Raw genomic sequence first — 23,227 nt, forward strand, 5'->3', positions numbered from 1 at the left:
GGCCCTCTGTGGGGTGTCTGTCCCCTGCATCCCCACCCTGTGGCACCCATTTGGGGGTGCCCCTCCACGGGGATGCCCAGTACGGCACCCGCAGAGCTGACCTGACCCAGTGCAGCCCAGTACAGCCCAGTACAGCCCAGTACATCCCAGTACAGCCCAGTACGGCCCAGTATGGCTCAGTACAGCCCAGTACGGCCCAGTATGGCCCAGTACGGCCCAGTACAGCCCAGTACAGCCCAGTACAGCCCAGTACGGCCCAGTACACACCCGCAGAGCTGACCTGACCCAGTACAGCCCAGTAGGGCCCAGCATGGCCCTGTTGAGCCCAGCACAGCCTGGTACAGCATGACCAGACCCAGTACAACCCAACAGGACACAGTACAATCCTGTGGCACAATACAGTGCAGTACAGCCCAGTGTGGTCCAGTGCAGCCCAGTACAAAGCCATACAGCCCAGTACAAACCAGTACAGGCCTGTACAAACCAGTACAGTACAGGCCAACGTGATCCAGTATAGCCCAGTAGAACATGGGCTGGGGGTTCAGCCCACCCCATCCCCCTGTTCCTCCCCTGGCCCCATCCCTGGCCCGTCCCTGAGCCCCCCAGCCCCATCTCTGCCCCAGAGCTGGAGAGACCCCCAGGGCACCCCCAGGGTGGGCACAGCACCCCCTGGACGTGCCCCCCTGCCCTGACTGAGCTCCCCCGTCCCTGAGGGTCCCCGGTGCCGCAGTGAGGTCCCTGCTCCGGCCTTTATAGGCGCCCCCAGCCCGGGGGGGCCCCGTAATCCCCCCCTAAGCAGCTTCTGCTCATCCTTCCTGTTCCCCGGGGGTGCCACGGCCTGGGGAGGGACACAGGGGGAGGGAGGGCAGGAAACGCTGGGAGCCTTTGGGACTGAGTCCCAGCAGCGCACTCCCAAAGTGACCCCCCCATCAGTGACCCTTGGCACTGCACCCCAAAATGAGCACCCCCTCCCAGACACCCCCCCACCTCAAGCTGTGCCCCCCAGTCTTCCTCCCCAACCTTTGATACCCCCAGACTGCCCCCACCTCACCTGGGGTCCCCCCAGCACAGGGATCCCCCAAGCCCAGAACTGGGTACAATTGCTTAGGGGGGCAGACACTTGGGGGGCACCCTGGGGTGTGGGGTGGGGGGCAGCGGGTGGGGGGCTTACAAGGGAAACCCCGAGCTCTTCCTAAGGCAACCAGGGCTGGCCATCCTGGGGGAGTGGGATCAAGGCTGGGGACCCCTGGGGCACCTGGGGACCCCTGGGGACATCTGGCCATGCTGGGGGTGACCAGGACAGAGCTTGGAGACCCCTGGGGCACACTGAGGACCCTGATGGCATCAGGACTAAGGCTGGGAACCTCTGGCCGTTATGGTGGGACCAAGACTTGGGAACACCTGGACACCCCAGGAGGAGCAGGACCTAGCTTGGAGACCCCTGGGGACCCTCCCCACACCCAGCTGCTGGGGGGAGCCCTCGTTCCCCCCCAAATCCTCCAGAGCACCGGCAATCGGCTCGAGCCGGCTCAGGGCGCTGATTAGGGGCTGAGCCCGGTTTAGCCCACCCTAATCCCCAAGTTTGGCCGGGCTGAGCCCTGATCCCCCCTAAGCGGCTTTGGGGGCGCAGGGTATATCAGGGGGGTGGGCGGCCCCCCCCCGGCACCGCCACCATGGATGAGGAAGAGTTCTACCTGTTCAAGAACCAGTCGTCGGTGGGGCCCTGGGATGGGCCCCAGTACCACATCGCGCCCATGTGGGCCTTCTACCTGCAGACCATCTTCATGGGGCTGGTGTTCGTGGCGGGCACGCCCCTGAACGCCATCGTCCTCATCGTCACCATCAAGTACAAGAAGCTGCGGCAGCCGCTCAACTACATCCTGGTGAACATCTCCGTCAGCGGCCTCATGTGCTGCGTCTTCTGCATCTTCACCGTCTTCGTGGCCAGCTCCCAGGGATACTTTGTCTTCGGGAAGCACATGTGTGCCTTTGAGGGCTTTGCAGGGGCCACCGGAGGTACGAGGGGACCCTGGGGCACTCAGGCTGCTGCGGCCGGAGATGATGGAGTGACCACTGGGGCGACTGCGGCCAGAGGGGCCACAGTGATCTCCAACAGGGGCTGAGGGACTTGGGGTGACCACCATGGTCTGGTAGGGCTCGGGGTATCATTGACCACCACATTCTTCTAAGGCTTTAGGAGTTAGGGTGACCACCACGAGCTGCGGGGGTGGAGGCATTGGGGGGACCTTCTGGACCTTTAGGAGCTGACCACTGTAGTCTGGTGGGACCATAGGAGTTGGGGTGACCGCTGGGGTCTGGTGGAGCTGAAGGTGGGGTGCCTATTATGTTCTTGTGGGGTTGGGGAATTTGGGGTGATCATTGTGATCTGAAGGTGGCAAAACGGGTAAGGGCCACGGCTAGGGTTGAGCGCTGTGATCTGCTGTGGCTGGAGGAGCTGGGGTCACCACTGAGGCCTGAAGGGAGGGGTGATCACCACATTCTGCTGGGCTGCAGGACTCGGGGTGACCCGGGGGGGCTATGGGGATTGTGGTGACCCCCAGCCCATGGGCGGTTGTGTGAGGCCCGTGGTGGCCCTGCTCCCCCAGGGCTGGTGACAGGGTGGTCCTTGGCCTTCCTGGCCTTCGAGCGCTACATCGTCATCTGCAAACCCTTCGGCAACTTCCGCTTCAACTCGCGCCACGCGCTGCTGGTGGTGGCGGCCACCTGGATCATCGGCGTCGGCGTCGCCATCCCGCCCTTCTTCGGCTGGAGCAGGTGGGACACGGGGCAGGGGGGCAGCTGGGGGGTGGTGGGGAGCTGTGGGGGTGCCAGGCGAGTGCCTGAGGCACCTGAAGTGCCATGGGGCGCTGTGGGGCATGGGGTGTGCCCACGGTGCAGAGCCGGGGCTGAGCACACGTCTGCAGGTACATCCCCGAGGGGCTGCAGTGCTCCTGCGGCCCTGACTGGTACACGGTGGGCACCAAGTACAAGAGCGAGTACTACACCTGGTTCCTCTTCATCTTCTGCTTCATCGTCCCCCTCTCCCTCATCATCTTCTCCTACTCCCAGCTGCTCAGCGCCCTGCGGGCCGTGAGTCCCGGGGGCACGGGGGGCACTGGGGTCAGGCACACCTGGGGCTGAGAGCGAGGGATGGAGAGGGGAGAGGGGCTAGGGGACAGGAGGGAGGGAGAGAGAGAACAGGGATGGAGAGGTAGAGAATTGACTGTGAGCAGGGAGGGAGGGCAGGAGGGAGAGGTGACTGGAGGGATGAAGGGAGGGGAGGTTCCTTGGACAGAAGGTTGGGCAGGAGCACAGGCAGGAAGATGGGCAGGGGGCAGACAGAAGCATGGGCGGGGGTCAGGGGGCTGCACAGGGGCTGGGCAGGGGTCAGGGGGCAGACAGAAGCATGGGCAGGGGTCAGGGGGCTGCACAGGGGCTGGGCGGGGGTCTGGCAGCCCGGGCAGGCCCGAGGTGTCCCTGTGCCCGGGCAGGTGGCGGCGCAGCAGCAGGAGTCGGCCACGACGCAGAAGGCGGAGCGGGAGGTGTCGCGCATGGTCGTGGTCATGGTGGGCTCCTTCTGCATGTGCTACGTGCCCTACGCGGCGCTGGCCATGTACATGGTGAACAACCGCGAGCACGGCATCGACCTGCGCCTCGTCACCATCCCTGCCTTCTTCTCCAAGAGCTCCTGCGTCTACAACCCCATCATCTACTGCTTCATGAACAAACAGGTGACAGCAGCCACACCGCGACAGAGACACAGGGAGGGGACACCCAGGGACACCTGGTGATGGGGACATCCAGGGTTGCCCAAGGATATCTGAGGACCTGGGACACTCAGGGAGACCCCAGCACGGGGAACACCCAGGGATGGATACCCGTGTGAGGGGACACCTCAGAACACTCAGATAAGGGGATGACATTGGCAAGGGGGACACAGAGAAGATGGGGACACCCCAGGACATTGGGGCAGCGGGGACATGCAGGGGTGCCCAAGGACATTGGGGGACCAGGGACACCTGGGGATGGTGCATCCAGGAACACTTGCACGGCTGGGGGTACCATGACCCCAGGGACAGGAGATGAGGCCAATCTGAGGGTGTGAGGACAGTGCCAGGGCCGGGCACAGGAGCGATGGGACCCCCAGGCTGAGCTGTCCCCCGTCCTGTGACCCCGTGTCACCCGTGTGCCCGCAGTTCCGCGCCTGCATCATGGAGACGGTGTGCGGGCGGCCCATGTCAGACGACTCCGACGTGTCCAGCTCGGCCCAGCGCACCGAGGTCTCCTCCGTGTCCTCCAGCCAGGTCGGCCCCAGCTGAGGGGCTCCGGCACCGCCCCAGCCCCCGGGACCCCCGGCTGCCCCCCAGCTGTCCCCCAGCTGTCCCCCGTGGGGCTGGCTCTGCCCTGGGGGCCGCGGGCCCCGGCCAGCCTAGGATGTAGCGCGGGTGGGACAATAAACCATGGCCGCGGTCTGAGCGCAACGGGGACCCCTGAGCACCTGGGACTGTGGGACAGGGCACCCACGGCACGGGGACCCAGGGACCCCTGAGCACCTGGGACTGTGGGACAGGGCACCCATGGCACGGGCACCCAGGGACCCCTGAGCACCTGGGACTGTGGGACAGGGCACCCACGGCACAGGGACCCAGGGACCCCTGAGCACCTGGGACTGTGGGACAGGGCACCCAGGGGCACCGTGCCCCACAGCAGGGTGGCAATGGGGTGGCTGGGGCTGGCTGTGCCGCATGGTGGGATGGGATGGAGGCCTTGGTGGAGCTGTGCCCCATGGCTGGGTGGGATGGGGATCCCAGGGGTGGCTGTGCCCCACTGCAGGGCAGGACAGGTCCTGGGAGGGGCTGTACCCCACAGCAGGGACAGAGGGTGGGTCCCATGGGAAGCTGTGCCCCACGGTGGGGCAGGATGGGTCCTGGAGGTGGCTATGCTCCACGGTGGTGCCATGGTGGAACCCTGCTCCCCTGTCCCCCTCACACACATTGAGGGCAGGGAGGTGGGATGGTGCCACCCATCTCCATCTGTGGGGCTGGGGTGGGATTGTAGGGCCCCCATCCATGGGGCTGGGCCCTCCCTCTGTGGGGTGAGGGTGGGAATGAGTCCCCCCATCCATGGGGCTGGATTCCCTCTGTGGGGCTGAGCCCCCCAGGCCCCAGGGGCACAACTCCCACAGGCCTCGTGTGTCCCCACATCCCCAGCAGTTCCCCCCTCCCCGAACCCTCCTGGCTCAGCCCAAGGGGGCTCCCCCAGACCCCGGTTCAGGGGGACACAGGGAACTGGGGTCCGTCCCCCTCGGCCCATCGGGGGGTGAACACTTTTATTGAGTTCCAACCGATCCGGATCCCTTCAATCAGCCCGAGGAGAAAACCGAGGAGTAAACCCGGAGGAGGCGGAAAATCCGTGTTTGGAGTTGTCCCAAATCCTCACGGCTGGGAGCCGGGGGACGTCAGGAGAGGGGCTGCTGCAGGGCTGGGTGGCTACACCAGAGGCTTTCCAAAAATCACTTCTGCTGTCCCAAATCATCCCTGGTGTCCCAAACCAACCCCGACATTCCCAGATCACCCCCAGCATCCCCAGATTCCCAAGCCCTGCATGAGGCCTTATTCCCAACCCACTTACACTGGATTTAGGGAGGGGAGGAAAAGGAGGAGTAGAAAGAGGAGAAGGAGATGGGAGGATCCGGTCAGCCCTTGGAAACCTTTGGGAAAGGATTTAAGGGAAAACCTGGGGATTTGGAGATGGCCGGGCCCGATTCCACGCAGCTCTGGTGGCTGCAGGGGGACAAACAACAGAGAAGAGAGAAAACCTGGGGCATTGTCCCAGAGCGGGGTGGGATGAGGCCCTCCCCCAGGGGTCTGGGGGATTCAAGGCACTTGGAGCGGGGCTGGGGGAGGGGTCTCGCCCAGATCCCAGGGGGCAGCGACAGGGGAGGAGGGTCCAACCTCGCTGGGGTCACCTCCAGGTCACCCCCTGGGCCCTGCGGCTGCTCTGACGGCTTTGGGGTTTTCAATGGTCACTTTTCATTCCAATTTCACATCACTTGTTTCCATTTAATCCAATTTCACTTATTTGGGTCCAATTCCATTTCAATTTCCATTTTCAACTTTGATTTCAATGTTCAATTCCAATTCCATTTTTAATTCAAATTTCAGCCCAATTCAAATTCCAATTTTAATTCCAATTTCAATTTTAATTCCAATTTCAATTTTAATTCCAATTCAAATTCTAACTTTTATTCCAACTGCAATTCCAATCGCAATCCCTCTGTGGATTCCCCAGTCCCCCCCAGGCCCCCGGGGCCCCACCGCCCCGGGCAGCCCCGTCGCTGCCCCCGCGCCAGGGGAGCTGTCCCCACACGTGGTAAAACCAAAACATACAAAAATAACCCAAAAGTCGTTAAAATCCGGGGAAAACCCACACCGAGACGAGCCCCAGGTGCCGGGGGAGTGTGGCTTTCCCGACCCCGTCCCCGGGAGCCGGGTTGGGGTTTCTCCGCGGAGGAGCGGCCTCGGCCAGGGACGGAGCCCACGAGCGCTGCCGGCTCGAGCCTAGAACTCGTCGTGCCGCACCAGCGCCTCCCCGAAGTCCGTGGCCTGGCTGCCCACGAACAGGTCTGACTTGTCCACGATCTCCTCCCGCGTCAGCTTCCCGTCCTGCAGGGAACGCCACGTCCCGCTGTGTCCCCATCCTGCTATTTCCCCGTCCCACTATCTCCCCAGTCCTCTCATCCCGCTATCTCCCCATCCCGCCATTTCCCCATCCCACCATCTCCCCATCCCGCTATCTCCCCACTCTTCCCATCCCGCTGTCTCCTCACTCCTCTCATCCCTATATCTCCCCATCCCGCTATTTCCCCGTCCCGCTGTCTCCCCACTCCTCCTGCTCCCCAAATCCCTCCAGAGCTGCTGGCCCACCTTGTCCTGGTCGGACTCGTAGACGAGGTGCCGGGCCTCAGCCTCGGCGTGGTCGTAGTCCGAGGGCAGGATCCAATCCTTGGTCTCCTCCTTGTCCATCTTCCCGTCCCGGTTCTTGTCCCGGAACTCCACGAACTGCTCCCGCTCCGTCTTCACCCACTCAGGCTCATCAGCATCACCGTCCTGGCTGTACATGTCACCTGGGGGACAGCAGGATCAGCATCAGCCCCACGGCCCCGTCCCCACCCCAAGGACTGACCCAAAGCCTTGAATTCCCTAAATCCATCCCCAAAACCCCAAAGCACCACCTGGGTGATGATTTCACCCGAAAATCCTCGGCAGAGGCCTAGGGGCAGGTGGAAGTTGAGAGAGAGAAGAACATTCTGTGAGGGGGAGGACTGGGAAGGACACGGTGGCGGTGGCTCCCAGGGGACAGGAGGGACACTGAGGGACATGGACAGGACATGGAGCAGCAGCACCAGCGTCTCACCGATGTACTCCTCCAGGTCAATGAAACCATCGCCATTCTTGTCAATGTCCTCCATGGTCTCCTGCAAGAAGGTGCCAGCGTGAGCCAGGCCCAGGGCAATTCCTGCCCCTCAGTGCCCACCCCAAGGTGCCTCTGCGCTGGCCCCACCTGCACCACGATGTCCTTCATGTAGTCGTACTCCTCGGGGTGCAGGAAGGCCGTGAACTCCTCCTTGGTGGCGGCCAGGTCCCCGTCCTTGTCGGCCATCTTGAAGCGCCGCTCGTCCCGCACCATCATCTGCTTGTAGTTGAAGCCATCGTCAGGGTCTGGATCATCTGAGGGGAGCAGAGAGCACCTGGGTCAGCTCGGGCAGGGCGAGCACCCGTAACCACCCACACAGCCTCAACCCGCTCAACAGTCTCAGTCCAACCTCAGTCCAACCTCAGTTCGACCTCAACCTCCCCTACTGAACCTCAGCTTCCTCTCAACTTCAACCTCAAGACAACTTCCATCTCCTCAGCCCAACCTCAACCCAACCTCAAGCTCCCCCACTCAACCTCCTGAACATAACCTTCTCATCCTCAGCTTCCTCAATGCAACCTCCTCCACCCAGCCTCAAACTCAACCTCCTCCCTCTCAGCACAACCTCCCGACGCTTTGCCAGCAAAGCTCAGTTGCAGCCAGCCCTTCTCTGCCGTGCCCACTGCGGAACCCTGGGCCCATGACATTCCCAGGGAGAGGCCCCAAAAGACAGGCCCTGGGGGCTTTGGCCGGCTCGGCCAGAGGCTCAACGGGAGCTATTCTGGGAGGGGAATGTGTAAGGGGATCTCGCTGGCTGCTGGCAGTGGCAGGGCCAGCAGGCAGCGGCCGGGTGGGACCGTGGGGCACGCGTGGCCGCTTGGCACAGCCCTGCCAGCAGCAGGACAGCAGTTACGGACACAGCAGTGTCCAGCAGCCCTGGAGAACATGGATCCTGGGGGACACTGCCACGCTCTGCTGAACTTAAACCAGAGCCAGACCCCATATAACAAGGTCCCAAAGCCCCTGTGCCCCTGCTCTGTTATCTGGGACAAAAGGCAGGCATCGGGGAGCCCTGGATTAAGGGGCTCAGGATTCAAGGAACTCTGGAGCATCCATTAATAATCCAAAGATTTTGACTTTAAGGCAGCTCTAGGTGCAGAATGAACCCCAAATTCCCCATTCTGTTCCCAATGTTTTGCCTTGAGAAGCAGCATAGCCCCAAACAAGGAAACTTTCAGGACCAGCGCCATTAACAGACAATTCCTTAATTGCTGTTGGGCTAATTAATGGGTTTGATGGGGGAGTGGTGGGGGGGCAGATGGGTTAAAAAGGGTTAAACCCTCCCAAAGCCCCCAAAGTTACTTCCTGCTTTGGTCCCTGGGCTGGGAGAGGTTTGGGGGAGCAGAGGGAGGGGAAGCAGAGCCAGAGGGTTTTGCTCAGAGTATGGCAGCAAAGCCACAAACTCAACCCCAACATCTTGTGTCCTGGTTTTGGATCCCACCATGGGATTGAGGAATTAACAAAAACAGGAGTGGTGATGATGATGATATTCTGATATTCTGATTTTGAAGGGAGTTTCAAAGGAATTTCCAGTCTCAGATGCTAAGCTGTTGGACGTTTCTCACTTGATATTCCCTGCTTCCCAGGACTCCCTCCAGCAGAACCCTACACTGCTCCGTGACACTTCTGGGGGCCACCCAGTGACTCATCCTGGTGTGTAATTAATTAATTATTAAAACCACTCCCGGCACCTTGTTTTGCTGACAAAACACCACATTCTGGACCCTCCAGAGCAGCCGAGGGCAATGCCTGGCCCCACGCACCCCTTGGCCGTGGGTCAACACCGAGGAGGCACTTCCAGAGGCATTCCAGCCCCACTGTGGCCAGGGAGGGGAACATTTGAGCAGCAAGGAGCTGTGGAAAAGTCATTGCTGCCGAGAGGAGCCGGAGCCAGAGCGTGAGCAGGATCCTCCCGGCGCTCCGTAAGGACACAAGTATGTGGGAGCAGCAGGAGCGGAGGCTGCACGGGGCTCCAGGGCTGCTCCAGCTCTGTTTGGCCGTGCTGGGGGCTGGGCACCCCCACACCCCGCCAGGCTGCGGGGGAGCTGCTCCTCCAGCTCATCACCGGGCTCTGCCCGTGCAGGGCTCTCTCGGCACGGCTTTTCCTCGTGAATGCTCACGCTTCTCCCTGTCCAACACCTGCAGGTCCGAAATGCCACCCCAGACCCCTCAAACAGTGCTCAGCCCTTCCCAGGACCTCTCTGCCCCTTCCAGGCTGGATCCACACAGGCAGATTAGCCCAGAAACCCACGGCAAAGGGAGCATTGGGAGGTGCTGCCCCAGCCCAGGGGTGTCACAGGGCCCTCCCTGGCCACCAGCACAGCAAATCCAGATCCTCCCCGATCCCAAGGGAGATGGATGAGCCTCCCGTGCAGCGGCTCCCCCTCCGCACATCCCGCTGAGCAGTTTGACTATTTTTGGCAATATTTAGGAAATTAGAGTGGATTCGACACTCCAGAGCTGCAGCTCCTCCACCCGGGCCAGCCTACAGTGCTGGAGGCCAGAGCTGGCACAGGGCTTGACGGTTTAAGGTTTTAACCCCAAAAGAGCTGCTGCTTCCCTCACTCCCAGGGATGTCTGAGGCCATGCCTCACTGCTGGCCCAGCACCTGTCCCAAAATCCCTGATTTCTGGGGTCTAACACTGCTCCCAGGACAAGGGAAAGCAACTGAAATCTCTGCTAATGGGTTTATGGGGTGTAGGGACACAACGGACACACCAAGGTGGCTCCACAGCTGCAGATCAGTGGGTTCCACCTGCTGGTCCCAAATTCCCCCACAAGCCAGGAATTCCAAAGGGCTGGAAACCCCCATACGCCACATGCCATTCATCCCAAAATCACCTGGATTCAGCCCAGAGCTGCATTTGTCACCAGGGACATTAATAATGCCCAAGTGTGGCTGGGGAAAAGGAGGGTGTATGGTGTGTAAACTTTCAATTGGGAAGATTTCCATGTATTTTGGGTTCTTTTCCTTGGATTTCTCTTTGCTAATGCCACCAGGAGGTCAATTTGTAGAGTTTCAGAGGCTTTAAAGTCTAACATATTGGGGACATCTGCTCCAGCTGGCCCCATGTACACCAAGGCCACATCCTACATCATATTCCTGTGCTTATCCAGGGGAAAAATCCATCTCAGGTCAGCCAAGCGCCAGCCCAGCACCACGGCACACTCTCAACTACAACTTCCTCTGGGCCTCCCTAATCCAAGCCCCAAAACTCTCTCTCCACCACAACCCCGTCTGGATCTGCATCCATCCCACTGACCATCACTCCATGAGCCCATTCTGATCCCTGACCACCCGCTGACCATCACTCCATGAGCCCACCCTGATCCATGACCATCCGCTGACCATCACTCCATGACCACCCACTGACCACTGTACCATGAGCCCATCCTGATCCCTGACCACCCACTGACCATCACTCCATGAGCCCATTCTGATCCCTGACCACCCACTGACCATCCCTCCATGAGCCCCACTGACCACTGTGCCAGAGCCCACCCTGATCGCCTCCACCCCACCGACCCTTGGTGATCCAAAGCAAAGCAGGACGTCCCAGCTGCTGTTTCCAGGACAGGGCCATGCCAAGGGCCAGGACCTACCCAGGATATACCCATAGGTGGCATTTTTGTACTCCTCCCAGGACACAAGCCCATCCTCGTTGAGGTCGTGGCCCTTCCACTGGCGCTCCACATCCTCGTAAATCCAGCGCTTTTGGGCAAACTTGATCCAGGCCTTCAGCTCCTCCACTGTCACAAACCCATCTCCGTCCTCGTCTATCTTCCCTACAATCTTCCTGTGGGAAACACAGAGAAATGCAGAAAAAGTTTAAAAAATGAGAGTTAGCAGGGAGAGAATGGGAAGGGGCAGAGGGGGCAAGTTGAGGTCGTTACAGAATTTGGGAATTCAACCATTTGGAAAGTTTATCCTTATAACCAACATATAGTTCTGCTGCCAAAACTTCAGCTCAGACATGAAAATCCCTGGCTTGGCCACTTTTGGACCATTCAGGTTTTGGTTTCTTCAGAAATTCTGAGTTTTGGGGAAAAGCTTCCTTTTAAGCCCCTGGGAAAGACCCATCCATGCATCCTTCGACCAAGACGGTGCAGGTGATGAGTACGGACCCATATTTATATTAAAAATGGGAATATCGGCTCTGCCTCTCCTGGTGATGCCAGAAGAAAGCTTAAGGTGGTTATGCAATTTACAAATTCAACCATTTGAGGTGGTTATGGAATTTGCAAATTCAACCATTTGAAAAGTTTATCATTAAAACCAACATTTGTGTTAGCTGCTGAAAAGCAAGGTCAGCTGCCAAAACTCTGTTGTGGACAGAGAAAACACTGGCTTAGACATGGAAATCACCAGCTTAGCCACTGTCGAACCACTCAGGTTGTGGTTCCTCCAGGAATTACGAGTTTCAGGGGAAAACCTTCCCTGTTAAACCTTAGGAAAGCTCCATCTGCACGTCCTCCCGCCTCGTCGGTGCTGGGCAAGGAGCAGGGACGCACATTTCTGCTAAACCCGGGAAGTCTGGGGAGGTTTGGGGAAGTCAGGGGAGGCTTGGGGAAGTCTGGGGAAGTTTGGGGAGGTCTGGGGAGGTTTGGGGAGGTTTGGGGGGTTTGGGGAGGTTTGGGAAGGCTTGGGGAGGTTTGGGAAGGCTTGGGGAGGTTTGGGGAAGTTTGGGGAGCTCTGGGGAGGTTTGGGGAGGTCTGGGGAAGTTTGGGGAAGTTTGGAGAGGTTTGGGGAAGTTTGGGGAGGTTTGGGGAGGTTTGGGGAGGTCTGGGGAGGTTTGGGGAGGTCTGGGGAGGTTTGGGGAGGTCTGGGGAGGTTTGGGGAGGTCTGGGGAGGTTTGGGGAGGTCTGGGGAAGTTTGGGGAAGTTTGGGGAGGTTTGGGGAAGTTTGGGGAGGTTTGGGGGGTTTGGGGAGGTTTGGGAAGGCTTGGGGAGGTTTGGGAAGGCTTGGGGAGGTCTGGGGAGCTCTGGGGAGGTTTGGGGAGGTTTGGGGAAGTTTGGGGAGGTCTGGGGAGGCTTGGAGAGGTTTGGGGAGCTCTGGGGAGGTTTGGGGAAGTCTGGGGAGGTTTGGGGAGGTCTGGGGAGGCTTGGAGAGGTTTGGGGAGGTTTGGGGAGGTCTGGGGAAGTTTGGGGAGGCTTGGGGAGGTTTGGGGAGGTTTGGGGAAGTTTGGGGAGGCTTGGGGAGGCTTGGGGAAGTTTGGGGAGGTCTGGGGAAGTTTGGGGAGGTCTGGGGAGGTTTGGGGAAGTTTGGGGAGGTTTGGGGAAGTTTGGGGAGGTTTGGGGAGGTCTGGGGAAGTTTGGGGAGGTCTGGGGAGGTTTGGGGAGGTCTGGGGAAGTTTGGGGAGGTTTGGGGAGGTCTGGGGAAGTTTGGGGAAGTTTGGGGAAGTTTGGGGAGGCTTGAGGAAGTTTGGGGAGTTTTGGGGAAGTTTGGGGAGGTCTGGGGAAGTTTGGGAAGGTTTGGGGAGGTTTGGGGAGGTCTGGGGAGGTTTGGGGAGGTTTGGGGAGGTTTGGGGAGGTTTGGGGAGGTTTGGGGAAGTTTGGGGAGGTTTGGGGAGGTCTGGGGAAGTTTGGGGAGGTCTGGGAAGTTTGGGGAGGTCTGGGGAGGTTTGGGGAGGTCTGGGGAGGTCTGGGGAAGTTTGGGGAGGTTTGGGGAGGTTTGGGGAGGTTTGGGGAGGTTTGGGGATGTTTGGGGAGGTTTGGGGATGTTTGGGGAGGTTTGGGGAGCTCTGGGGAAGTTTGGGGAAGTTTGGGGAGTCTTGGAGAGGTTTGGGGAGGTTTGGGGAGGTCTGGGGAGGTCTGGGGAGGTCTGGGGAAGTTTGGGGAGTCTTGGGGAAGTTTGGGGAGGTCTGGGGAAGTTTGGGGAGGCTTGAGGAAGTTTGGGGAGGTCTGGGGAGGTTTGGGGAGGTTTGGGGAGCTCTGGGGAGGCTTGGGGAGGTTTGGGGAAGTTTGGGGAGGTTTGGGGAGGTTTGGGGAGGTCTGGGGAAGTTTGGGGAGGCTTGGAGAGGTTTGGGGAGGTTTGGGGAGGTTTGGGGAGGTCTGGGGAAGTTTGGGGAAGTTTGGGGAGGTTTGGGGAAGTTTGGGGAGGTCTGGGAAAGTTTGGGGAGGTCTGGGGAGGTCTGGGGAAGTTTGGGGAGGTTTGGGGAGGCTTGGGGAAGTTTGGGGAGGTTTGGGGAGGCTTGGGGAAGTTTGGGGAGGCTTGGGGAGGCTTGGGGAGGTTTGGAGAGGTTTGGGGAGGCTTGGGGAGGTCTGGGGAGGTCTGGGGAGGTCTGGGGAAGTTTGGGGAGGCTTGGAGAGGTTTGGGGAAGTTTGGGGAGGTCTGGGGAGGTTTGGGGAGGTCTGGGGAGGTCTGGGGAAGTTTGGGGACGTCTGGGGTGGTCTGGGGAGGTTTGGGGAAGTTTGGGGAGGTTTGGGGAAGTTTGGGGAGGTCTGGGGAGGTTTGGGGAGGTCTGGGGAGGTTTGGGGAGGTTTGGGGAGGTCTGGGGAGGTCTGGCTGTGCCGGAGGAGCGGGAGCAGCCCCAGTGCCGGGCGGGCAGACACCGGAGCCGCAGCCCCGGAGCCTCCGGAGCCTCCGGAGCCGCGTGCCTCCGTTATTTTTAGCAGCAGCTGTAGGAAAGGGCGGCAGGAATGCGGGATCCAGGGGCAGATGGAGCCGGGGGGTGGGGGCTGCTGGATCCGCAGCAGCGCTCGCTCCCGGAGCGCTCCCGCTCTGTGCTGGGCAGGTTTGGGGCTCCTCGATGGAAATCACCGATAACGGTCCCAAAATCCTTTGTCTGGGGAAGCAGGATCCTGGTTTTTAACTCTAACATGAACGTTATACGAAAACAGGTCAGGAATCCTGAGCTCCAGCACAGGTATTTGAGGAATTTTAGACAGGTGGAAAACACAGAATTTTAAATTTTAGATTGCTGCTAGGACTGTTAATTCCAAATATACTGACGCAAAGGGAAAACCGGGCACTGGAGCCACCCGTGCTCACACCCAGGTTTCCGTGTTTCAGAATTGCCTTGGTCTAGGAAAACCAGGAACTCCTCTGTGGCACAAAGGATGTTCCTGGCAATGAGAAGCTGGAGAGAGACTGCAAGAACAAAGGGAAAATGTGGAATTTAGTTCTGACAGTGAGAGGCCAGAGTGGGGGCAGTGGGCAGGGCTTGGAGACCTGAGTGATTTTAAAGAGAAACATATAAAATAAATATGTAAATATAAAAAATAGCTCAGCAATAGTGCGCAAATTTATGCACACATATGTAAAATATTATAGAAATATTTCAGAACTTTATATATCAATCTGCAAAGTGTCCCTTCCAATATTTCTGATCAAACACAGAAATATGCAAAATGTCACATAAATATTCAAAATTTTCTGTATAAACACATAACAAGTCAATCAATATTATAAAATTCTGCATAGAACTATGTAAAGTGTCACAAGGATTTTAAACATTTGTCCATGTAAATATATAAACCACAAATAAATCTGTCAAATCCTCCCTATTTCAGGGAAAAAGAAATCTGTGTTTCCCTCTCCCAGGAAGGTACACCACCAGCAATCCATGGTATTTATTGAGGAAAATCCCCGGAATGGAGGACCAGAGCCGGCAGGGGTTGACGGCCAGGCAGTTTGTCCAGGGCAGTTTCTAAGGGGTTAATTAGGGAACAGCTTCCCAGGGAAGCCAAACCCTCTCCAGCACTCAGGAAGCTCCCAAACCTCCTCCCCACCCCGGCCTGGCCCGGGGGCTGGCACCAGCTGCTCGCGGCTGCTTTCCCAGGGCAGCGGCCACCAAACCCTTCCACCGTGCCAAGGGCCCGTCCTGCCCCGGCAAGGGCGGGCAGCAGATGTTGGGGAGGGCGGCAGCTGCTCCCCATTCCCGCTGCCCGCTCCTGGTCCCGTTCCCGTTCCCACTGCCCGCTCCAAGGGATGGGCACTGCCCCAGACACACTGACCGGCCGGGGCAGGCACCGGGCAGCAGCTGCTCCCCATTCCCACTGCCCGCTCCAATGGACGGGCACTGCCCCGGACACACTGACCAGCCGGGGCAGGCACCGGGCAGCAGCTGCTCCCCATTCCCACTGCCCACTCCAATGGACGGGCACTGCCCCGGACACACCGACCGGGGCAGGCACTGGGCAGCAGCTATTCACCATTCCCACTGCCCGCTCCAATGGACGGGCACTGCCCCGGACACACTGACCGACTGGGGCAGGCACCGGGCAGCAGCTATTCACCATTCCCGCTGCCCGCTCCAAGGGATGGGCACTGCCCCGGACACACTGACCAGCCGGGGCAGGCACCGGGGCAGCAGCTGCTCCCCATTCCCACTGCCCAGTCCCGTTCCCACTGCCCGCTCCAATGGACGGGCACTGCCGGGACAGGCACCAGGCAGCGCTGCCAAGCCACGGCCCCAGGGCAGGAGGGGAGGGAGCCGAGGCGGAGCTCCCGCAGGAAAAGCGGCCCCTGCTGCAGCACAGAGCTCACGGAACCCCCCGAGATAAGGGATTATCGGAGCCCCGGGGCTCGGGATGGCCGGAGCTGCCCCGCAGACAGCCCTGGGCTGTTTGTGTGCGGGGCAGTAAATCCCCCGTGGAAAGGCGTTCCGGGTAACTCGGCAGAACAATGGGATTGAGCGTGACGGGCTCTGGGATCGCAGCCCTGGCATCGGCAGAGGCCGGGGGAGGCCCAGCTTCCCTCCCATCTGACGCTGCTCCAGGGGCATCGAGGCACTCCCTCTGACTCTGCCAGGAGGCAAAACGCCTCCTGGATCCTGTATTTCGGAACTTATGGAGCGACCAGGGCCTGGCTCCAAGGGATCAAGGGGTTTTCCAGTTTAAATTGTCCCTGGAGGGAGGAAATTCCCTCCGGCCGCAGAGTGCTGGGGGAGAGGCCAGCACAATCCATAGTGATGGATGGAACCTGGCAGCCCCTGCCCTGCACATCCCGCTGTGGGAATTGGCTCATTTTGGAGGTGTCCCCAGCACCCACACGTGGTTGAGCTTTTCTTTCCCATCAGGGAGCACCATTTCCAAAAAACACCCCAAAATTCACTATGGGCTGTGGTAGGTGCTGCTCCAGCAGCAGAGCAACGATGGGATGCTTGGCTGAAAAAATCAAGTCTGACTGAAAAAGGAGAGATTCAGGTGGGATCTTGGGAAGGAATTCCTGCCTGGGAGGGCAGGCAGGCCCTGGCACAGGGTGCCCAGAGCAGCTGGGGCTGCCCCTGCATCCCTGGCAGTGCCCAAGGCCAGGCTGGGCACTGGGGCTGGAGCAGCCTGGCGCAGTGGGAGGTGTCCCTGCCATGGTGAGGGTAGCACTGGAGGGGCTCTGAGGTCCCTTCCCACCCAGCCATTCCATGAAAACCCAGCCAAAGGCACCCAGTTCCAAGGTGACTGGAGCCCAGCACCCTGACGATGTCCCAAGCTCCCTGGGGAGCCTCTGTGCCCCAGGCACCCCACCCTGCTGGAGGCTGCAGGTCTCAGGTTTGAGCCACCTCGAGCCCCAGAACAACTGCGGCAGCAGCTGCTGCAGGGGCACCCGGCCCGGGCGGATCCCAGAACCATCCCGGGCCAGATCCCAGGGGAGGAACGGCCGGATCCCAGGACAGGCACGGCCGGATCCCAGGGCAGGCACGGCCGGATCCCAGAGCAGGCACGGCCGGATCCCAGGGGAGGCATGGCTGGATCCTAGGGGAGGAACAATCAGATCCCAGAACCATCCCGGGCCAGATCCCAGGGCAGGCACGGCCGGATCCCAGGGCAGGCCCAGCCAGATTCCAGGGTGGGCACAGCCATCCTGGGGTCCCAGTGGAGACACTGGATGGGGAATCTCCATACAGGCTGAGTTTCCCCAACTCCCAGCCAACCTCCAGCTGAGAAACACCAGCGATCCCAGGGGCTCCAGAGGCACCCAGAGAACAGGGAGCGAGCACAGCGCAGCGCATAGCCCCCCTGTCTGCTCTGGAGTCTGGGGAATGCCAGGCACAGAAATGGCTCGGGGTGGCTTTCTGGGGAGTTCCCGCAGGGGGAGCGTGCCCGTGTGTGCCCTCCCGCTCCGGATGCTGTCCTTACCCCAGGCGCTCCTTGCTCTCCTCCGGCGTGAGCTGGTCGAAGCTCTTGGCCTCGTCGGCGCCCAGGAAGGCGTCGTGGTCGTAGTCGAAGCTCTGGGCATCGTCGTGCTCGCGGGTGCTGAGCGGCGCCTCGCGCACCACGCGCTCCTTGCGCTCCGTGGGCTTGGCCGAGCCGCACAGCGCCCACACGGCCACGCACAGCAGGAGCCGCGGGAACCGCATCGTGCCGGGCCTGCCTGCGGGGACAGGAACACAATGATGGGACAGGGACACCGGCGTGGGACAGGGACCGGGGTACAGGGACACCATGATGGGACAGGGACAGGAACACAATGATGGGACAGGGACACCGGCGTGGGACAGGGACACCAACGTGGGACAGGGACTGGGGTACAGGGACACCATGATGGGACAGGGACAGGAACACAATGATGGGACAGGGACACCGGCATGGGACAGGGACCGGGGTACAGGGACACTGCTGTGGGACAGGGACCGCAGGGACAGGGACACCACCATGGGACAGGGACACCAGCGCGGGACAGGGACTGGGGTACAGGGACACCATGATGGGACAGGGACACCAACGTGGGACAGGGACTGGGGTACAGGGACACCAGCGTGGGACAGGGACACTGCTGTGGGACAGGGACACAATGATGGGACAGGGACTGGGACAATAATGTGGGACAGGGACACAATGATGGGACAGGGACACCGCCGTGGGTAACAGGGACCGGGGTACAGGGACACTGCTGTGGGACAGGGACACCAGCGTGGGACAGGGACAATAATGTAGGACAGGGACACCGGCATGGGACAGAGACATCAGCATGGGACAGGGACTGGGACAATAACGTGGGACAGGGACACAATGATGGGACAGGGACACCAGCGTGGGACAGGGACACCAGCGTGGGACAGGGACTGGGGTACAGGGACACCATGATGGGACAGGGACACTGCCGTGGGACAGAGACAGGGACACTGCTGTGGGCCAGGGACACCATGGTAGGACAGGGACCACAGGACAGGGACACTGCCATGGGACAGGGACACCAGGGTGGGACAGGGACCCTGGGACAGGGACATCGCCATGGGATGGGTTGTTAGGGAAGAATAAGGTTTAGGGCCAGTTATCTTGGAAAAATTGGGGACTAGGGCAAATTATCTGGGGATTAGGGCGTGTTATTGGGGAAAAAACAGATTAATAATAATACAGATTATGGGAGCAAAAATGATTAATTAACCCAGATGATCTGGGTGAAATGATAAATGTGGACTGTCTGGGCAAAGATGATGATTTAATGCCGATTGTCAGGGAAAAATGGGGAATTACTGCACGTTATTTGGGAAAATGGAGAATTAGTGCAGATTTGTGTGGGCACAAATGACTAACAAATGCAAATTATGGGGGAAAATGATGAATATTCTCAGGTCAAATTGATTAAGTGATCCTAATTATCGGGGCACCGTAATGAACTGATACGGGTTATCTGGGCAAAAGTGATTCACTGACACGGATTATCAGGGCACAGGCATTCATTAACACAGATTATCGGGGCACGGTAACTAATTAACACAGCTTATCGGGGCACAGGGATTAATTAACCCAGATTATAGGCATTTCCAGCCCCGTGCACGTGGGCCACGTCCCGTTTGCCAGAGCTGCTCCCGACCCCATCCCAGAGCCCTCAGAGCAGCAGCTGGGCTGGGAAGGGATCCAGGCTGGGGAAAGGGGGGAAGGAAGGAAGGAAGTGGATGCAGATGGAGGAATGAAGGACATGCACACACCCCCAGCTCTCCCTTCCCCAGCCCCGCTGTGGGTGAATCCTGCCCCACAGACCCGCCTGGCCAAACCACCCAAAGGGGCCTGGCATCCGTGGAAGGCACATGGATCCAGGGGCTCATCCCTTTAGACCCAGCAGGAACTCAGGGGCTCCCCATGCTCATCACTGAGATCCCAACTTAGATCCCATCTTACATCCAGGTGTTCCCCATCCTGATCTCTTTAAATTTCAGTACAGGTATCCATCATCCTGGTGTATTTAGCCTTTAATTTTAATCAAGATATTTCTGGGTTTTAACTCTTTCACTCTAAATTTAATCAGATAGTCACCATCCAAAGCTCTTAAATGCAAATTTAATTCAATATATTCCCCATCCCTATTGTTTTAACCTAAAAATTTAAACCCAAAATATTCCCCATCGTGCCCCTTTAAATTTACATCCAGGTCTTCCACATCCAGAGCTCTTAAATGCAAATTTAATTCAATATATTCCCCATCCCTATTGCTTTAACCTAAATTTAAACCCAAGATATTCCCCATCCTTACCTCTTTAAATTTACATCCAGGTCTCCCCCATCCAGAGTTCTTGAACATAAATGCAAACCCAGGTATTGCCATTCCCTATCTCTTAAAGTCTGTGGTTTAAAATCCCCTTTAGCCTGACCCTCAGCCCTTTAAGCTGAACTCACACCAAGGAGTTCTGCCCTGGGAGTGACCCAGCAATGACCAGGAGTGACCTGGGACTGGTCCCACATCAAACCAAGGCACTGGTGGCAGGACATGGGGGAAAGGACGTGGAAAAGCCCTTTCCTTCCTGTTTTTGAATGAGGATTTATCAGACCATCCAGAAAATCCACAAGCTTCAATTCCTTGGAGGTGGGGGAGGAGGGGGCATGGTGAGGGGAATTGGGTTACAAAGAGTAAAAGTCCCTTTTTGAGTGTTTCTGGGGAGGAGACAGCTTCCAGGAGGGAAAGGCAGTGCCAGGTGTATGTGGAGCTCCCTCTGGGTATTTCCATCCCCAGGAGCTGACTCCTGCTCCTCTGGGTATCCCCAGGATCCAACTCCTGCTCCCTCTTGGCACATCCCAGCAGCCAGGGCCTGCCCAGCCCCGTGCTGATCCCAGCCCGGAGCACAGCGTGACCTGGAGCGGGTCAAACAGCCCGATGTTATCTGCCAGTGTCCACACGGAGCCCGGGGGCACGTGGAAGTGACCAGAGAGGGACAATCCCAGCCCTGGGCAGTGCCAGGAAAGGTGCTCAGAGAAACCCAAACCCACAAACCACAGTTATCCACAAAGAACTCTCCAGGAAAACCTGGCAGCACCAGCAGCTCCTGCTGACCAAGGGATGGGCCTGCCCTCCCTGTGGGGATCCCAGCCTGAGGGAAAGCAGAGCCCCCCTCCTCACAAGGGGCCTTGGCCCTTTCCTCACTGATAAAGGGTCTCTGGGTGGGCTGCAGGGAGTGGGGAGCAGGAACCAGTAGGGGGAAGATGTGGAGGTCAGAATGGGGGCCCAGACCCTCAGCTGGGGAGGAACTTGGGATTCCAGCGGGGCTGGGTGGGATATGGATGGAGGACCTCGAGACTGCAAGGATATTGATGGAGAAACTCGGGGTTTCAGGTGGGTTTGCTGAAACACTGATGGAAAAACCCAGAATTCCCATTATCCACTTTGCTAGGATACTGACAGAGGAATTCAGGATCCTGCACTGGGCTTGGGATTGTGGTGCCATTTAGAGGAAGCTGATGGCAAGAAGCCCCTCTGGACACACATTTCCCATGTGGGAGGCCAGCAGGATCCTATAAAACCCCCACAAGCAACACAGTTTGTTCAGGTTTGGGAATCAGCCTGCTGTGGCTTTCCAGGGGATGGATCCCATTGGAGCAGCCAGGAACAGTTAACTGGGACCCCAGGGTGCCACCCCAGGGCACAGCGAGGGGAATCCCGGCCCGGAGAAGGATGTACGGATGTGGGGGAGACACCGGGAGCCACAACGGGCTGGTCCTGCCCCAAACCAGCCCCGGCGTTCTGCGGCCACCGAGAGCTGCGGGAGAGGAGCAGGGCCGGGGGTGGCACCTCCTCGGCCCAGAGCCCCGCGCGGGGCGGCACCGGGGGTCCCACAGCCCGTTATCCCGGTGTCCTGGGGGTCTCGCATCCCCTTTCCCGGGGGTCCCGCAGCCCGCTATCCCGGGGGTCCCACAGCCCGTTATCCCCACGGATAACGCCCGGGGCAGGCGATGGATTCCCGCGGGCCGGTCCCGCCCTGGCCGCGAGATGCGGACGGGACTCCGTCCCCGGGACCGGCGGTCCCGACCAGCCCAGCCCACTCGCCCTGGGCCCAGTCACGGCCCCGCTCAGCGGGACAGGCCGCAGGGGCCGCGGACGCGGCGGCGCCGCCGCTCCCGCCCGTTCCCATGGAGACCGGGCCCGGCGCTGCCGCCGCCGCCGCGTTACCGCCACACTGCAGCGGCCCCGCATAGCCGCTCCCGCCACTTCTCCGGCCCTAGGCCCCGGCCTCGGCCGCGGTGCCCATCCCTGTCCCGTCCCGTCCCTCACCGTCCCTCCGCCGCCGCCGCTGCCGCCGCCGCTCCGCGCACCGGAAGTCGGCGCCGCGCCACGCCGCACGGCCCCCCGCGCGCCCTCCCCGCCCACCAATCACGGGCGGGCCACGCCTCCTCCTCGGCGCCGATGCCCGTCCCGATTGGTCTTTTCTGCCGCCACTCCGCCCCTCTGCCCGCCCCCATCCCGCAACCCGCCTCCTGCGCCCTCCTCCGGCCTCGCTCCCTCCGGCCCCGCCCACCCCGCCGGGGACGGGGGCGCTGATTGGCTGGAAAGCGCCACGTCCTCAGGCGCGCGCCGGCCGCCGGCCCCGCCCACCGGGGCGCCCCGCGCCGCCCTGCGCACGCGTGCGTGGGAAAGGCAGAGTCACGTGTGCGGGAAAGGCGGGAAAGCCGAGGCGGGACTGGGGCGGCGGGGGTGTGTGTGCACCCCTGGTTATGTCTGATCAGTGCCCTGGTCACTGTCTGATCACTCCTGGTCAGTGCCTGCTCAGTGCCTGGTCAGTGCTTGGTTACTGTCTGATCACCCCCTGGTCACCCCCTGGTTACTGTCTGATCACCTCTGGTCATCCCCTGGTCACTGCCTGGTCACTGTCTGATCACTCCTGGTCAGTGCCTGGTCACCCCCTGGTCACTCCTGATTGCCCCTGGTCAGTGCCTGGTCAGTGCCTGATCCCCTGGTCACCCCCTGGTCACTCCTGGTCACTCCCAGCCTTTCCCAGCTGGTCAGTGTGGCCCAGTGGAGGTGCCGGGCTGCCGCAGAGCTGCAGGCTCAGTTACAGGTGCCCACTCAGAGACCCCCTGAGCTGGACCCGCTGGGGTCACTGAGCCAGATACCAGCCCTACACTGACCCCACAGTGCAGGGAAATCCCGCTGTACAAAGCACAGAGCATCACAGAGGGGACACAGCGGGCACAGAGGACACAGAGCAGGCACAGAGGGGACACAGCTGGCACAGAGGGGACAGAGCAGTCCTGCAGCTGCGCTCGAGTGAAGGCAGAGTGTCCAGTGGGGCACAGCCCACAGGGTTTCTCTCTCGGGGGCTCCTTTTCCCAAAGCTCCCGGCTGCACATTCCCTCTTCCCGTCCCCATGGCTGAGGTACCGGGGAGGGGGAGCCTACCACGTATCCCCCTTGGCCCTGGCACCTTCCCCCAAAGCCCATCAGCTCAGCCCCGTGTCGTTTCAGGGCTCAGGCTGGCTGGACTCTGTGACAAACCCACTGCAGGCACTCAGCCCCACCTCAAAGACATCAGCACCGCACGTCCCCTCCTGTGCAGAGCCACAAGGGCCCCCTGAGCCTCCTCTGCTCCAGGCTCAGCCCCCGCCCA

The 23,227-nt window shown here is 60.0% G+C and overlaps 2 protein-coding genes across 3 annotated transcripts; one reads left to right on the forward strand and one right to left on the reverse strand.

Moving 5' to 3' along the window:
• Positions 1 to 1,658: 1,658 nt before the first annotated feature.
• OPN1SW (opsin 1, short wave sensitive) lies at positions 1,659 to 4,473 on the forward strand. Its single transcript, XM_074540265.1, has 5 exons — positions 1,659 to 2,016; positions 2,607 to 2,775; positions 2,925 to 3,090; positions 3,492 to 3,731; positions 4,197 to 4,473. The coding sequence occupies exons 1-5, from the start codon at positions 1,674 to 1,676 to the stop codon at positions 4,317 to 4,319; spliced, it is 1,041 nt and encodes a 346-aa protein (XP_074396366.1). The 5' UTR covers positions 1,659 to 1,673; the 3' UTR covers positions 4,320 to 4,473.
• Positions 4,474 to 5,294: 821 nt separating this feature from the next.
• On the reverse strand, positions 5,295 to 22,049 carry CALU (calumenin). Of its 2 annotated transcripts, none has more exons than XM_074540266.1 (7): positions 21,896 to 22,049; positions 17,551 to 17,785; positions 11,080 to 11,273; positions 7,564 to 7,730; positions 7,417 to 7,477; positions 6,927 to 7,126; positions 5,295 to 6,665 (listed from the first exon to the last, which is right to left on the reverse strand). In XM_074540266.1, exons 2-7 carry the CDS (start codon positions 17,769 to 17,771, stop codon positions 6,561 to 6,563), a joined length of 948 nt encoding a protein of 315 aa, XP_074396367.1. In that variant the 5' UTR covers positions 17,772 to 17,785; positions 21,896 to 22,049; the 3' UTR covers positions 5,295 to 6,560. The 2 variants fall into 2 exon arrangements, with proteins under 2 accessions (XP_074396367.1, XP_074396368.1); XM_074540267.1 differs by having other exon boundaries at positions 17,551 to 17,781; positions 21,896 to 22,042.
• Positions 22,050 to 23,227: the final 1,178 nt, after the last annotated feature.

Source organism: Zonotrichia albicollis, chromosome 4 (genome assembly GCF_047830755.1).
Source record: "Zonotrichia albicollis isolate bZonAlb1 chromosome 4, bZonAlb1.hap1, whole genome shotgun sequence".
NCBI lineage: Eukaryota > Metazoa > Chordata > Aves > Passeriformes > Passerellidae > Zonotrichia > Zonotrichia albicollis.

Coding starts and splice junctions, on each gene's coding strand:
- OPN1SW (XM_074540265.1), top strand. CDS start 1,674: ATGGATGAGGAAGAGTTCTACCTGTTCAAGAACCAGTCGTCGGTGGGG. Junction 2,017..2,606: donor CTTTGCAGGGGCCACCGGAG/GTACGAGGGGAC, acceptor CTGCTCCCCCAG/GGCTGGTGACAGGGTGGTCC. Junction 3,732..4,196: donor ACTGCTTCATGAACAAACAG/GTGACAGCAGCC, acceptor GTGTGCCCGCAG/TTCCGCGCCTGCATCATGGA.
- CALU (XM_074540266.1), bottom strand. CDS start 17,771: ATGCGGTTCCCGCGGCTCCTGCTGTGCGTGGCCGTGTGGGCGCTGTGC. Junction 7,478..7,563: donor TGAAGGACATCGTGGTGCAG/GTGGGGCCAGCG, acceptor ACCTTCTTGCAG/GAGACCATGGAGGACATTGA. Junction 7,127..7,416: donor TGACCTGGAGGAGTACATCG/GTGAGACGCTGG, acceptor GCTGTCCCCCAG/GTGACATGTACAGCCAGGAC.